We start from the raw sequence: 14,880 nt of genomic DNA on the forward strand, positions 1-14,880 counted from the left end.
GCAATGGCTTTTGTGCAGAGGTGGAATGTTCAAACAAACACTTTCCCAGGGTTTGGGTAATTCAGAGAGCAATCCCAATAGACTGTCAGGTTGAACCCTGCTAATCATTACTGACCGCGCTGAGCTGATTTACAATCACTGTGTGCTATACGTTGTGGTAAACTCTTATTTTATCACACTTGGATTTGCAGTGAATTACAGTAAATGTTGCTTAGGTTAAAATAATAAGTCTGTGTGGCTATGATTTTTTTCTTCTGCCAAAGTGGTGTAAGATGAGCTACACACTACATTTTCAAAAGTGCAGATCACAGAGAAAGAGACAAAGGTGCCATTTCCATGTAAAGATGATGGTGAAGATCATTTCACTATTTTATAAATACTTCTTTCTTTATTTCAGTATACAAAATAACAGTATGTACATCCACACAAAAGTGGTTTACAAAAATCCATGAGTTCAGTTCATATGCTCTGAAAAATAGAATATATTTTGAACTGCATGTCAGACATAAAAGGAAGATAATGCTCTTCTCTCAATCCACAGGGATACAGGCATGTCGAGATCCACGCAGGGCACATGGCGAGAGTCCAAAACATCAACCACAGAAATGTTCCGTGATTGAAAAGTAGTTGAAGTTCCCTTTTTTGTGTTCCTTTTCCCCCACCTATTGTCCATTGCTTCAGTGGGACAAAAAAAGTTTAATAGTACCTTAAAAAAGTACCACGCTGCCCTTGGATTTCCGTGGCATAAAGGCAAACATTAGTCTAGTGAGGGGAAAAGACAATCCCTTTCCTCCAGCATAAAATCCAATATTATTTCTTTTTTTATTAGAGATATAATAAAATAGACTTTTTAAAATCCCTGTTAGGGGGATTTATAATCATTAACAAGACAAAAGGAGATACCCAGGAGGACGGCGGTCTTCACGTAAACTGGCACTAACGCCACACTCTCCACGTCCAGGTTTGTGAAGCAAGTAAAAAAAAAAAAAAAAGCTTAGAAGCCCAGTTGGCACTTTGGATTCAGATTCAGGTACAAAAAATGATACTGAGACAAGAACAGACCCCCCTCTTCATTGCGATACACATGCTAAAGCTCATGACAAAAGTAAGCCTTTTCTTGGTATTGTAGTGCTTTGGTTAATCTGTGGCTGGGTACACGTAGAGGACTGCATGGCAGCGGCACACACTCATTTGCACACGTATCTCTCCACGATCCGCTCACATTTCTTGCAGGTGACGTAGCAGCACCAGTGGTACTTGCAGTGGCAGCGCTCCACCAGCTTCTCCGTGTACGGGTTGTAGCCGCGGCCGCAGCACATCAGGTCACAGCTGTCACTGCCCAGGGAGGTTTTGTTGCACTGCCTGATATCAGCACAGACAAGGAAGAGGGAAATGTTAAATTAGACATGTTATTATTGTGTAACAGCTAGGGCTACACTCCATAGTCTTAAGAAATACATCCATTAAATAACAGAAAAGGTTCTGGCAGCTCGGTACCCGGACTTTGCCCGTAATTAACAAACGGAAATGATGTGTGTAGTCGAAATACAGAGCATTTTCTGTTAGGCCTTTATAAAATTGTCTTATACAAAGCTGCTTAGTAAACTTAGTAAACTTCTGAAAACGTGGAAACAAACTTCCACATGTTAAAAAAAAGAAAACTTCAGAAAAAGCATCGAAAACGTCATAAGTAGTGTCACAAATGTTGAAAAAAGCGACAAAATGTAGGAAAGTACGCCCAGAATGTCGGGAAAAAGCATTAAACGGCGGACTTCTTTAAACTGTCAAACCAACCTCAGGAGTTGATAAAAGTTGTCTGAGCACAAATTTTACAATTCCAAATAAAAAAATACAACTGGGAATCACGTTCTATGGACAGTTTCTGTTCAAATAAAACAGAGAAACTGTTAATTCACAGATAGAGGGCTTAATCCCCACTAGGGATTATTCAGACATTTTTTATCTGTTTTAAATGTAAAAGATTTTTAATACTCAAGTGGTATTTGAGACTGCAGGTACTCCGTGGTAACTCAGTTCACATCCACAGTATGGTACACACAAATACCTTTAGAGAGCCATCTTTAATACTGAACTTGCCATTCAAAAGAAGCTTTTCTGTATCCATTTCTGCTCAAGGAGATTTATTTCTGCTAGCCAGCCACTGGATGCATTTTAAGACCCGTAAAACACCCCCCTACCCCCACCCCCTCCTTGTTATCAACGCATTCATTTTGACAGCCCTAGTTACAACTATGCATTTTCGCTTCAACAAGATAGAGAAAAGGGAAGGTAAAGTTTGGACTGAACAACCAGCTTTGAACGCTAGCGTATTTTCAGCTTGGTTTCCTGCCTGAGACAATTAGGTTTACTGCTTCGTTCTAAGATATTTTGTACAATCCCGCAGCCTGCGAAGAGCCCACAATAGTCCTTTTATAGCGCTTGACCGTCCTGTGTGCCCTACTTAACCTTTTGAGCAGTGGATGCTTGGGAGCCTCTCGTTTCAGAAGCCTAAAGACTCTTGAATGAGCAGAGAATAGCCCCCGTCGTAAATCACACTGAATACACAGGGCCGCCCTCCCTTTCTTTAGCTTGTCTTCTCCACATAATTGCATTGTTTTATGATGGCAGAGTGTTAATGACCAGCATGGTGAAGGAGACACAGAGGCTGCCACGGGAGCAAAGGAGGAGGAGAAGGGGGGGGGAGTGTAAGACAGGTTTATTACATCGGTGGGAGCTGGGAAGTAGATAGAAACCCAACTCGGTTATGTTTAGTCAGGGGCAAAATTTTGTTATATCACCGCTATTCTATAAGTGGAGAAAGAGGACAGCACTCTACATAGTGGAGTTCATATCTGCTGGTTTGAAGCAGAGGCACAGTAATGTCATTCAAGACTGAAACACAGGCTTCAATAGCGTGTCTATTCCCAGGGCCATGACACTTGCTTTTTGATGCCAGTGATAACATTTTATCCATTAGGAACTGCTGCTGAAATGATGTCCCAGATTCTCTCGTTATATCTACCGCTCTCAGGTCTTGCGGATTGGCTCACAATCCCCTGCAATACAATCGGTCACGACAAATATTAGAATAATCAGTACCCGCTCTCAGTGTTTCCCCAATAACTGTTTAAGCCTTGTGGGCCGCCAGGTCAGCAGGAAACCCTTGCAGGCCAAAAAATAACGCCAAATATCCATTGTGTTTCCTCTATATTTATTCTGCAGCGTCATGGCTCAAAGAACTTTCTGTGGTTGGTTAACAGCAGGTAAGGTCCAGTAATGCTATGTATTAATTTATTTTAATAACCCGCGAACCCGCTTTAAAAGTTCTTTTTAAATAAGGGAATGGAAACAATTCACCCCCTTGTGAAGAGTGGTTCATGTGGATATTCGGAAAGGTAACTGACCAATATTTCAAGAAACTTTAAAACCCACCCGCCAGGCTGAAGCAATCGACCTAGGGCGAGCACTGACACTCACACACAGGCATCAGCGTCACACGTTCCTGTGACGACGCCAGCAAAGAAGGCGCCTAATGATTTGGCAAAAAGCACTAATGTGGCAGACTGTGTGTGGCTGCTGCAGACCAGCGACACACTGGGACATGCACAGTGAGTGTCCTTGATGTGAAGCATTTCGTCTGGTTATCAATAGAGTGGCCTACAGCTGAGGGATGCATGATATGACAGTCATATGATGTTTGCCATTTTTAACACACAGCATCACATGCCATTTAGTGGAGCTTTTTATCGTCAGTGGCTCACTCGGCCACGGCTGCTGGCTGCTGACACTGACGCAAAGTGTGGATGCGCTAAACATAGAATGTATTCTATGAAGGGTCTGATATATCTGGTTAAACAATCAGATGATCGGTGGTTGAAATTATATGCGATCAAGTTCTTCTATGAACAGAGAAACTTCCACACTAGTCATGCTCAGAATTTTCCTTCTGTGCCATGCAATTCTAAACTAAATAGTAAAGTCTGAGATGCACTCTGTCCTCTGCAACACAGTTATGGAACATTATGCCATATTTCTCAGATATTGTTTAGCCAGATCTCATTCTGAGTCAGACCCCCAGACAAATGGGCTCCATGCTACCCACTAACTTCTCACAGAGCACAAACCAGCAGGCAGCACGTGACACTGTCCCAACAAGCTGAACGGTGTAAATAAGCCTTTATCTTTGGGGGGACTACTCTACCCATTTGCTTGGCCTTCTCCAATCGATATCAGCTGGAGTGCACTCAGTCCCAAGAATAACGGCATTAGTCATCAGATAGTGGGACACCCACTCCAGTCTTTTCAGCGGCCTTTTCAGTGACACATGCTCAGACAGGCCACAGACACAGCACTCTCAGGGGGCCGCTCCGCGCTATCAGCCAGCCTGCAAACTAAACGGGGCCACCAGGCAGGAAGCCACTTCACTAGAGTCAACATCCTGAATGACCAGACATTCAGGATCGGCCATTTCCTATTTGTCAGCTGTGTGGGTCTGTCACTGATGCTTATTGATCCAACAGCAAAAAAAATCCAACAACTATCAGGATAGCCAAATATCACCAGCTTCTTCTTTTATCATGCACACTAACATTCAATACACAATGATCTCACCTGTCCTGTGTGCCAACAGAGCCCTGTTTGTCATTCTTAGCACAGAAGTCTGGGGAGCTCTGCAGGTAGACCAGCTCGTTCTCCCTCACCGGCCGGATGTCGATGTCTTTGGGCACCAGCTGTTTGCGTGTCCCCATGGGCCGGTGGACAACTTTGGTGGCAGACAGATACTTGGTCTTCAGGTCCATGGCGATTTCCCTCAGGTCCTGCAGGCCTCTCCAGCAGGTCCTTATGGAGCAGGAGCCGGACACACCGTGACATTTACACTTCATCACCAGCGCGTCTCTCAGCGCCTGGACATGAGGACAGGGGACACGGACCTTAGATAGGGCTCAATCTTTGCGGGATTGACATCCGTACAAATAAGGCACAGTACAAGTCAAGCATATAAAACTACATTTACAATTGAAAGCATAGTGTCCATTTTTTACTTTCAAACTAGTGTCATTTCATACTTATTTAGAAACATCTTTGAAGTTTTGCACTTCAATTTTAAGGCAAGAAAAAAAAAATGGCCATATTGCTTACTTGTCTTCCAACTTCACTGTTGTGTAGGTGCATCAGTTTGTTGGCATGGGAGCCTGCGCGCTTCATCTTCATGGGCGCATCAGAGAACTTGGAGCCCATGATCAAACCGTAGTGCAGGTTGTCGGCGCAGCCACCCCAGCGGTAGCCGGGCTCAGGGATCTCCGCAGGAATAGGACCGCACGAGCACAGCCGCAAATCTCCAGACGTGCACGCCCGTGCTATGGTGTGGCTGATGGTCGCTGCGGACAGGGCGTACACAAATGCAGCCTCTCTTGTTCCTGTCGAAACAGAGAGGAAACACAAATGATACAAGTAAACTGACAATGCATACATCAAAGGCATTCAAAGATCATTTTTTTTCTCTCTAGAGTTCAATACAAACACTTATGCACAACTTCTAGTCAGCGGTCACTAGCAGATTTGAGGGCTGCAACTGAAACGATTATTTCATTATCAACTTTTTTCTCTATTTACCGAGTTCTCTTTTGGTCTATTAAATGTCAGAATATAGTGGTGTTTCCCGTCACAGTTTCCTAAAGCCCAAGGTGATGTCATCAGATGTCTTGTTTTGTCCAACCAATAATCCAAAACTCAAGTCTGCTATCACACAGGACAGAAAAATAGCAAATCCTTACAACTAGTTACTGTTTAGCTTGAAATGTAACAATGAATTGTTTATTTAAAATACTTTGAGGTTTCTGTTAATAATAGACTAATCGTTTCAGCTCTAATAGTTATTAGTAGCAAAGCACCTGTATATTCAGAAATGTAATACATTAAATACCATTTACCCAACAAAGGGAGCTGGCGGTAGAGTGTGAATATTTTGTCTCATTTAGTTTTTTTTTCCATTTGGATACGTACTCTACACTGGTTTATCATTTGTCAGAAAGTATGCTAAAGGTTTAGCATGAAGCGTGTAATTGTCAGTTTGAATTCATGTTGGTTCCCATGATGAAAAGTTATTACAGCAAATAATAAAACCCAAATCTAAACAGCCATATAACGTTCTCAAACCACTTGTGTTGTATAATCAACTTCTCTGCTATCCATCTGTCCCGTTTCCCTCTCGTGTGCACAAGATGAAACTATCAAACATAGTCCATCACTGCTCCTGCTGTAACGCAGAGTGAGCTCTGATGTAATTGGCGGTGATGTGCGTACACGCGAGGCCAGCCCATATGTTAAAGGCCGGGAAGCAATTGGAAGTAAGGGAAGAACTCATGTATGACCGTGGGCTGCTTAGATGAAAGCCATCCCTGGCCAGAGATGAGCCATTTCCTGTTCAGTGCAGACTGTTCATTTGGCAAATGGCTGCCATGTCCACCCCCCCCCCCCCCCCCCCCCCCCCACCCCTCACAGTCCCACTCCCAGCACACTCAAACTCCTTTTTGGCCAGAGAAAGTCAGACAGCAACGCAAACAGCCTGGCACACATAATGCTTGTTGTGTGTGGGGGGTCGTCTCAAATAACAGCATCAGTCAAAATTACTGGTGAATGCTTCTCCGGAATAAATTATGGAATTATTTGGCTGGCAGCAAAAGAAGTGGAAAGATGAGGCAACGTATCCTAAATCAATTTTGAAAAGAACACCGTTCTGTATCAAAATCTTTGGATAGCAGCCAGGTTAATACATCTATTGTACATCTGAGCACAGACCCCACTAAATGTTAATGGACTGTTCTTAATAGCGCTTTTCTAGTCTCAACAACTACTCAAAGTACAGGAACCATTCACACACTGTGGCCGAGGCTGCCATACAAGGTGCTCATCAGATAAACACTCACACACATTTAAACACCAATGTACACAGAGGGAACCCCAGGGTTCAGTGTCTTGCCCCAGGACACTTCAACATGGGACTGCAGGGCCAGGGATCAAACTACTAACCTTCCAACTGGCGGGCAACCGCTCTACCACTGAGCCACAGCCGCCCATTAGAGGGAAGCTCATTCCACCAGTTACAGTAAACTCAACTGCAATAAATGCAGCACTTAATGACCTCGGTTTTAGGTATTCATTGAATGGCAAGCATGACCATGAACATCACATTCTTGTGGGTAAAAAAAAAAAAAAAAAAAACTTAGAGCAGCTCTTCGGAAAACTAAAACGTCCACGTGTCATCCCAAAGTGCTTATGGCCATACCTCGGTCAAGGTCTGGCCGATACTTTAGAGCATCAACGGGGATGTCGATGGACGAGCAGTTCCAACGCATGTCAGAGAAGGTCTTCTGGCATGTTTTCTTGACTTCGCGGGCAGCGGTGATGATGGTTTGCATGAGCTCCAGGTTGCTGCGGCACAGCTGAGCCTGGGAGGACACGAGGCCGGGCAGCAGCTTACAGTGTTGCGTCTGGTTGATGTGTAAAGATGAAGGGGTGTGTGTTATTGACCTGCGGGGGGGGGCAGACACACAAAAAAGACGTATTGGTCAGTATGTATTATATAATACATCAGCGTGTGGCCGGGTTAGCTCAGTTGGTAGAGCAGGCGCACATATGTGGTTTACTCACTCTGACATCTCTCCATTAGTGCACGTATAGGTACTGAGCATGTGTGTGTGTAATTCAGGCCTTCATGTTTCCATCTGTCCTGTGAAAATAAAGGCCTAAAAATGCCCCCCCCCACCCCACCCCAAAAGATATATACTGTACATATATTGCATTAGTGCTGCAAAGAGGAATTGATTAGAATGGATTAGTGATTAGTAGTCAACTGTTAAATTAATTGCCAACTATTTCAATAATGAGTCATTTTTCATGAAAAAAGTCAAACATTCTCTGATTTTAGTTTGTCAAAAACAAGACAGTTGACAGTCAAATCATGTTGGGCTTTGGGGAAACACCGGTGGACATTTTCCACCATTTTTCTGACATTTAAAAGACCAAACGTCTATTTAATTAACCAAGATAAGATAATTAAAATATTACAATGTGATGGTTGCTTGATCATCTTTTTTGTTTCATGAGTTTTAATATGATCAGGTTTATGGGATTACCAATGCTGTGAGTTTGAGTTACAGCGGTGTGTTAGTGTTTTAGTTTTAGTGTTAGGGTTTCTTGAGTACACACATTTCAAGCCTCTGAGACACACCAGCGCAAAACAATTGAAAAATCGAAACAGATAATGCTTCCGGCAGGGAAATAGCCTGGCATGCGTTGCAGAGAAGAACCATCTTATCACAGTGAAAATCCCGAAGGAAAGTCAGCCGAGGATTCATAACATTTAAGTGACAAGTTTTGGCACAGGGCTTTTCTTTTGTTAAAGCACAGAAGAGGCCTCAAGATATTCCCCCCAAAAAAAAATGTTTTTAAAAAACCCACTGAAGTCAGATCAACGGTCAGATGAAAAACTACACAGATCCCTCACATTTGCATTTTCCACCACAGAAAGTGCCATCCTCTATGGCCTCGGTTTGACATGAATCATCTGTTTACAGACTATTAAGGGCTGCACACATTTGATTGAAACATTGTGAACTCGTTGAGTATTAACTTAAGAGAGAAACCACAGGCGGAGCAGGTTAGCTCTGATCTCGCACTCTGCTGAGAGTTCGTGAGAACCAGGCAGAGCCGCCTGCACCTTGGCCTGTTTTGCATTAGGGGGCCGAGGGGCCGCCACTCCGTGCCCAATGATAAGCTGTGACTCCGCCGGGCTGGGGGTAACCCGGCACTCACAGGTGTTTACAGCCGCATCTGTTTTGCATCGCACCGCTGCTCAGTATCAGGACTGTAAGAGAGCTTAGATTTAGCACATGCCATCCCAGCTCTCATGGGCCCATCTGCTTAAGTCTTCCCACTGTGAGTAAAACAAACACTCACTCTGATAAGAAGCCGTGGACACTTTGGCTCGAGCCAACGCCGAAAGTTATGTTTTAAAGCACGGGGATAAACAGAGCACGCAAATTGTCGAGAAAACCTCAAAGCCTTTATGAGAATACCAAACAATAGCATGCAAAACAATCAATTGGAATGTAAACAAATTCAAAAAATAGCAACTTGGAAATTTTACGGACTTTCCAAAATGATTGTTTACTTTTACTCTAGCCTAAAAACTGCGTGGCGCTCAGTACGAGCAATCCACATTTGTGTCAACAGTTGTGCCATTGCCGCTTCCCTCTTCCGCATGCTACTTTTACACCGATTGAGGCCTAACTAGACTACACACACTGGCGATGTCTGCGCCACCACGACGCCCCGTCATCACCATCTCAGTGTCTATTCTCATCTTATGATACAGCAGGGGGGGGGGTGTATTTCCTCTGAGATCTTAGGACTGAAACATGCACGCCGTCTCCTTTTACTGAAGCCGCAATAGAGTTAATAAAACAAAAAGAGGTTTCCGCTGATAACTTGAAGAACTGCCAGCTAATCTACTGTCCCCTTCATCAGATACACATGCACAGAACGCTCAGCCCTTCCCTTCCCTTGATCAGGAGCAACTTGAGGAATGTTGGGGGCCCATTTCAAAGCTGCCACAGGCCCTCCACACCATAAAACACTGAAACATGCAAAAAGGAGGCGCACGATAAATCTTGTATCTTCATGACGTCACCTGTGTGGACACTGTTTGACTCTAAGGCGTGTGTAATGATGGCTGAAGGTCAGAGGAATGGGATGGCGCCCCTCCCGAGAATACTCACAGCCATTTGATGCCCGAGCAGACCTGAGACAGCAGCAGAGCCGTGAGCACACCCAGAGTCAGGACATGAGAGCTGCTCCTCATGGTTGGACAGGGGCTCCGGTTCACACAGGACACGAATACGGTGGGCTGTTGGGCTTCCTGGCTCCGACTCAAAAGTCAACTGTCATGGCACGGCCTCCTCTCCTAATCCCTGTAATAAACAACATGCACAGAAATTATCATCAATTCAATTTTGTACAGGAGTTATCTCAGGACACTTTACAGGTAGAGTAGTTCTGCAGCACACCATCATTTCTAAAATTAGATATGATCTATAATATTATATAAATATAAATATAATGATTTAACTTGCAATTGCAAATTTAAAATATTTCTACATGTGTTGATTCAGAACCACTGTAGAAAAAAAAAATCACTTAAAAGACAAAAACAAATCGGATGACTATTATTTTTGTTCCCCATCAGAAATCTCAGCCGTTATGCACACATTCAAATAAAGAATAACTACACGATAGGAGCAAAAAATAAATAAAAATAAGAAAATTAGCAAAATTGTTTGCAAGGAATACTCTGTCGACGGCTCACAACTACACTATTGGAAGCAATACTCAGCCTGCTTCATGCTTCATTCTATTTACACAAGAAACAAGGACAATACATTGTTATCCGAATCAGAAAGGCTGTGAAAGCTTAAAGACAAAGAAAAGCCTAAAGACAAAGAAACCTCTTCCATTTTCATGAAGGGGCCAGTGCTGTGTCTGGGGTAGCCTTCACAGTGTACGTCAACAGGCACTGGTTCCGACCTTTCTCAGTGACTTGCTTATTTCTAGAATTTACCGTAATAGAGTCATGATAGGCCCATCCTTACACAGTTGAATTTAATATCCCATTGTTTGGCGCTGAGGTTAAAATCATTCTGTTCTACACACACACACACACACACACACACACACACACACACACACACACACACAGAGCTTTCCTTTAACCATTCAGACAAAGGAGTCCTATTCCCCCGTGATTAAAGTAATTGGTTCTATTGCACCGATGTTTAAAGTTTCTGTAGCCGAGCTTGAATTCAGTTCCAGTTGTCACCTCTGCTCCACTGGGAACAATGTAAAGACTTTTGGATGGATTGGCAGCAGAGGGATCAAAGCCCAGATCAGCGCAGGGATCTCCAGCCAGCGCATCAGCCCCGTTAATCTGATAGCTGCGAGCTGTCGATAAGCAATCTCTTTGAAGAGAGCTTAAACTGAGCGGATTCAAACCGAATAATGGGCCTTTTTTTGTTTTTGTTTTTAAAGCGCCAGTTTCGCTGCTTGTCGCTGATTGGGTGAGACGGGGTCGAAACTGTGCTATTAATTATTGAAATGAGCTCACTGAAACTCATTTCACTCGGCCAACTACTTCCCAAGCACTGGGAGACTGACCTGTAGGCTGGGCTGAAATATGCCTCATAAAAAAAAATAAAAAAAAATAGCCTCTAGGCCACTATTGAGAAAAAAGTAACTATTTCCAGTCTTTGTGTTTGTGATCGCCCTTATTGGTGTTCCAGGACTCTATCTGGCTTTAAATAGGCCCATAAATCACCGGCCTCAAGTGGAGTCCCTGTTTAAATTTACATTTGGCCAAAGTGGGCTGAATGGCAGCTCCTGTTTCCCCCGTGGAAGATAAAGGCTTATAGCGTCACACACACACACACACACGCACACACGCACACACACACACACACACACACTATCCAATGTGTCTCTCACACCGAGCCGAGATAAGCTCGGGCAAGGCACACCAAGTGAACCATTCATCATATTTCCCGACGATCATGGGGATGTAATTAGCGGTTCCAATAATAAGCAATCATTCTAATCATTATATTAGGCAATCTGCACGGGAAGGCAGATGAGGAGAGACTCTAAAGTCACATTAAAGAGTCTGGGAAGCAGGTTGCATCGAAGTGAAATAATAAAAAATACTCAAAAATACGCGTGGATCTTTGGAAATTTAAATGGGATCATACAGTAAAATATGAATCATCCCCACCCTTTCTTCAGCAGATGAAAACCGTCTCTACTTAACCATCCTAAGGTGTGTGGGCTACACACAGCAGCCCATAGACAGTAACATAGCTGGTCCTCCAGATAAAATAGTTTAACTCACCTTTGCCGCGGCGCTCGGCTCTCCACGATGAAAGAAATAAAACAAATTAAAAAAAAACGGATAAGAAAGAAGAAAAATAAAGTCAGCCGTAGGAATATCCTTTCAGAGAGCTGTCTGTGTCGGGATCAGCCAGAGGCACGGGTAAAATCCAGCATGGGGTGGTAGAATAGCTCCGGACAGGTACGCATGGTGTGTATCGCAGCGGTGTCGTTGAGTGTGTGAGTGTGTGTGTGAGTGGGACAGACACACAGAGAAAGAGAGCGCGAGAGAGAGAGAGAGAGAGAGAGAGAGAGGGAGGGAGAGAGTGAGTCGCAGTGGGGCAGACTTCGCTTTAAAGCCCCGCTGTCCCGCTTTGATCTCACTGCTGATGTCACACCGGCTGCACCGGGACCAGAGCGCGCACACACACGCACACACACGCACACACACACACACACACACATTGTCATACACAATATCATCAGAGGTGCAATGTAACCAAGTACATTTACTCGAGTAACTGTACTGAAGTACACATGTTGAGGTACTTTTTCTTTTCATGCCACTTCTACTCGGCTACGTTTCAGAGAGACATGTTGTACTTTTTTCTCCACTATTCATCTGACAGCTTTATTTTACTACTTTATAACTTCAGACTTTTGCACACGGAACATGTAACTACTTTACAAATTTCTATGTTTTATTATAAAATTAAAGTAGCCAACAATATAACGGCCTACAAGTCCAGTTGAAATGATGATGAGTCGATTAATCACTGAGTTGATTGATAACATTTTTTTGGTCGTTTCCAGTTGCTAAAATGAGAGGGTTTTTCTGCATTGAGTAGACTACATTTTAACTTTAAAGTGTTTTTTTTGTGATGATAATCACACTTTTATTTAAAGAACATCTTCAATGCAGGGCATTTTGCTTGTAATAAAGTATTTTTACAGTGTAGTATTAGTACTTTTACTGAAGTAGGCTATACTTCCCTCCACTGGCTATAATATAACATATCATATAAAATACAAGTATTGCAGTTGGACTGATATCCTGGAGAACCCACTCTGGAGTAGACCCCTATCTTCCCACAGGGCAGTGGAGGGAGGGAGTGTGTGTGTGTGTGTGTGTGTGTGTGTGTGTGTGTGTGTGTGTGTGTGTGTGTGTGTGTGTGTGTGTGTGTGTGTGTGTGTGTGTGTGTGTGTGGTGATGTATAGTCCACACAGTGACCTTATTTTAATGGCGTTTTTTAGAACTGCTCCGGTATCATGCTCCCAGAAAATGTCATTCAAGATTCCTGAAGTTCTCAAAGGACACTTTGTAGCGACCTTATCTATATGCTTAATAGTAGCAAATAGTTCCATGTGGCCAATTATTCTGTACATGGCTGTAAAACATGAAACTGCTACAAAAACCATAAACCATAAAAAGTGTCCCTGGTTTACAATAATATTTTTGTATGCCAAAAATAAATGCCACTCAGTTATTACAGGTTTGCAATCTTCTTTAGAACTTTCACATTTTAAAATTTTTTTTCACATAGAAATAGTAATATCACAATATTAATTTGCTATAGAATAATATCCCATATCAGTTTTAGCACTACAATATTTGCTATAATTAAAGTAAGAATGGCATTAAAATGCCACCGTGAGACATTTGTGAATCAGAATTATTTAATATTAGACTTTATTTTTATTCTGAAATGATAAACAAAGGAACACATATCTAGAGTATTGGTCCAAACGAAGGGTAAATGTGCCCTTATTGTTTAGAAGTTGTCCAAGATTAAGCAGGCATTTTATCTGTTGATTTCAAATGGACAGCATTATGGAAACATATTAAATAACTGAATTATTCCATTACAATTACTGAAAATGTCTGTGTCCTCATGCTTTTCATCCGAATCCATTTAGAAACAAGGATTTGTATTCAGACCTTGATGCGTTTTTTACCCCCATTTCTTTTGTGCGCTTGCACCAACAAAAAGATTCAATAAGGAGGGCTGAGGTAAGACTCTGCCCTGCACAGTCGGTCCTTTGTTAGCACGTTACCTTCATTATAGATGTTTCTAAAAGTAATATTTAAGGCAAATTTCATAGTCACAGACACACCCTTTTATCTGAGCTGGAAAATAATGTCTCCTTTAGATAAAGTTGGATTTGACATTGGAATAATTTCCAATTTGAAATGTAAAAAAAAGCTCTTAATTCACTACGCCACCAACAACTTATTTTATTAATTTGTGTGAACACCATATTATATTTACACTATATTTTAACACAATGTGACATGATATTATGGTATTCTAAGTACACACAAACATGTACAAATGCTATCCATCTTGTGGAATTTTATTTTATTATAATGAAATAAACCTTCTTAAAGTGACAGCGTTTTCCTGCACTGGCTGAAGCACACTGTAAGTGATACAGTGCAGAGCCAGCCGGGGGAGAGTAATGTATAGTTTCCCTGAGAATCTGCTGCACCTCCAGCGCTCAGACAAAGGCAATAGTGAGCTGTTGTCCAGACCTTGACCTTGCATGTGGTATTAGCTAACATCGTCTGGCCCCGTACACGGCTAGCTGATCTGCTTTGGAACAGCAGATCAGGTGTTGTCATGCATTTACTGACCACAACAAGCCGTCTTCTTCTGGGAAACACCCAGATCTTGTGTCTTACAGTATGCTCTGTGTCCACTGCATGCTACGGCACGGCTCTTCTCAACTCATGTTTTACATGAGAAAAGGTTCTGGGTAGTACCTTGAACCTGGTACGTTTTTTGGTACCACCTCGGTCGGGGTTCCAAGCGAGCTGAGCCAATACTAGCCGGTGGAGTTGAACCAGTGCAGACCACTGATTGGTCAGAAAGAATCGTCACTAGTGCGCCACTGGATATCTTGCACAGACCCAACGTTTTCAAGAAGGCAAGCTACCGTCAATAGCAACTGCAAGTGTTTTTT

The 14,880-nt window shown here is 42.8% G+C and overlaps 1 protein-coding gene across 1 annotated transcript; it reads right to left on the bottom strand.

The window, feature by feature from the left end:
• Window positions 1-360: 360 nt before the first annotated feature.
• wnt11 (wingless-type MMTV integration site family, member 11) lies at window positions 361-12,219 on the bottom strand. Its single transcript, XM_032534213.1, has 6 exons — window positions 11,939-12,219; window positions 9,780-9,971; window positions 7,286-7,530; window positions 5,140-5,417; window positions 4,612-4,904; window positions 361-1,362 (listed from the first exon to the last, which is right to left on the bottom strand). The coding sequence occupies exons 2-6, from the start codon at window positions 9,860-9,862 to the stop codon at window positions 1,188-1,190; spliced, it is 1,074 nt and encodes a 357-aa protein (XP_032390104.1). The 5' UTR covers window positions 9,863-9,971; window positions 11,939-12,219; the 3' UTR covers window positions 361-1,187.
• Window positions 12,220-14,880: the final 2,661 nt, after the last annotated feature.

This window comes from Etheostoma spectabile, chromosome 13, assembly GCF_008692095.1.
Source record: "Etheostoma spectabile isolate EspeVRDwgs_2016 chromosome 13, UIUC_Espe_1.0, whole genome shotgun sequence".
NCBI lineage: Eukaryota > Metazoa > Chordata > Actinopteri > Perciformes > Percidae > Etheostoma > Etheostoma spectabile.

Excerpts from the sequence above, each read along its gene's own strand:
- wnt11 (XM_032534213.1), bottom strand. The coding sequence starts at position 9,862 with ATGAGGAGCAGCTCTCATGTCCTGACTCTGGGTGTGCTCACGGCTCTG. Across the intron at positions 4,905-5,139 it reads ACAGTGAAGTTGGAAGACAA|GCGCTGAGAGACGCGCTGGT; the intron begins GTAAGCAATATG and ends CCTCATGTCCAG. Across the intron at positions 1,363-4,611 it reads TCTGTTGGCACACAGGACAG|GCAGTGCAACAAAACCTCCC; the intron begins GTGAGATCATTG and ends TGCTGATATCAG.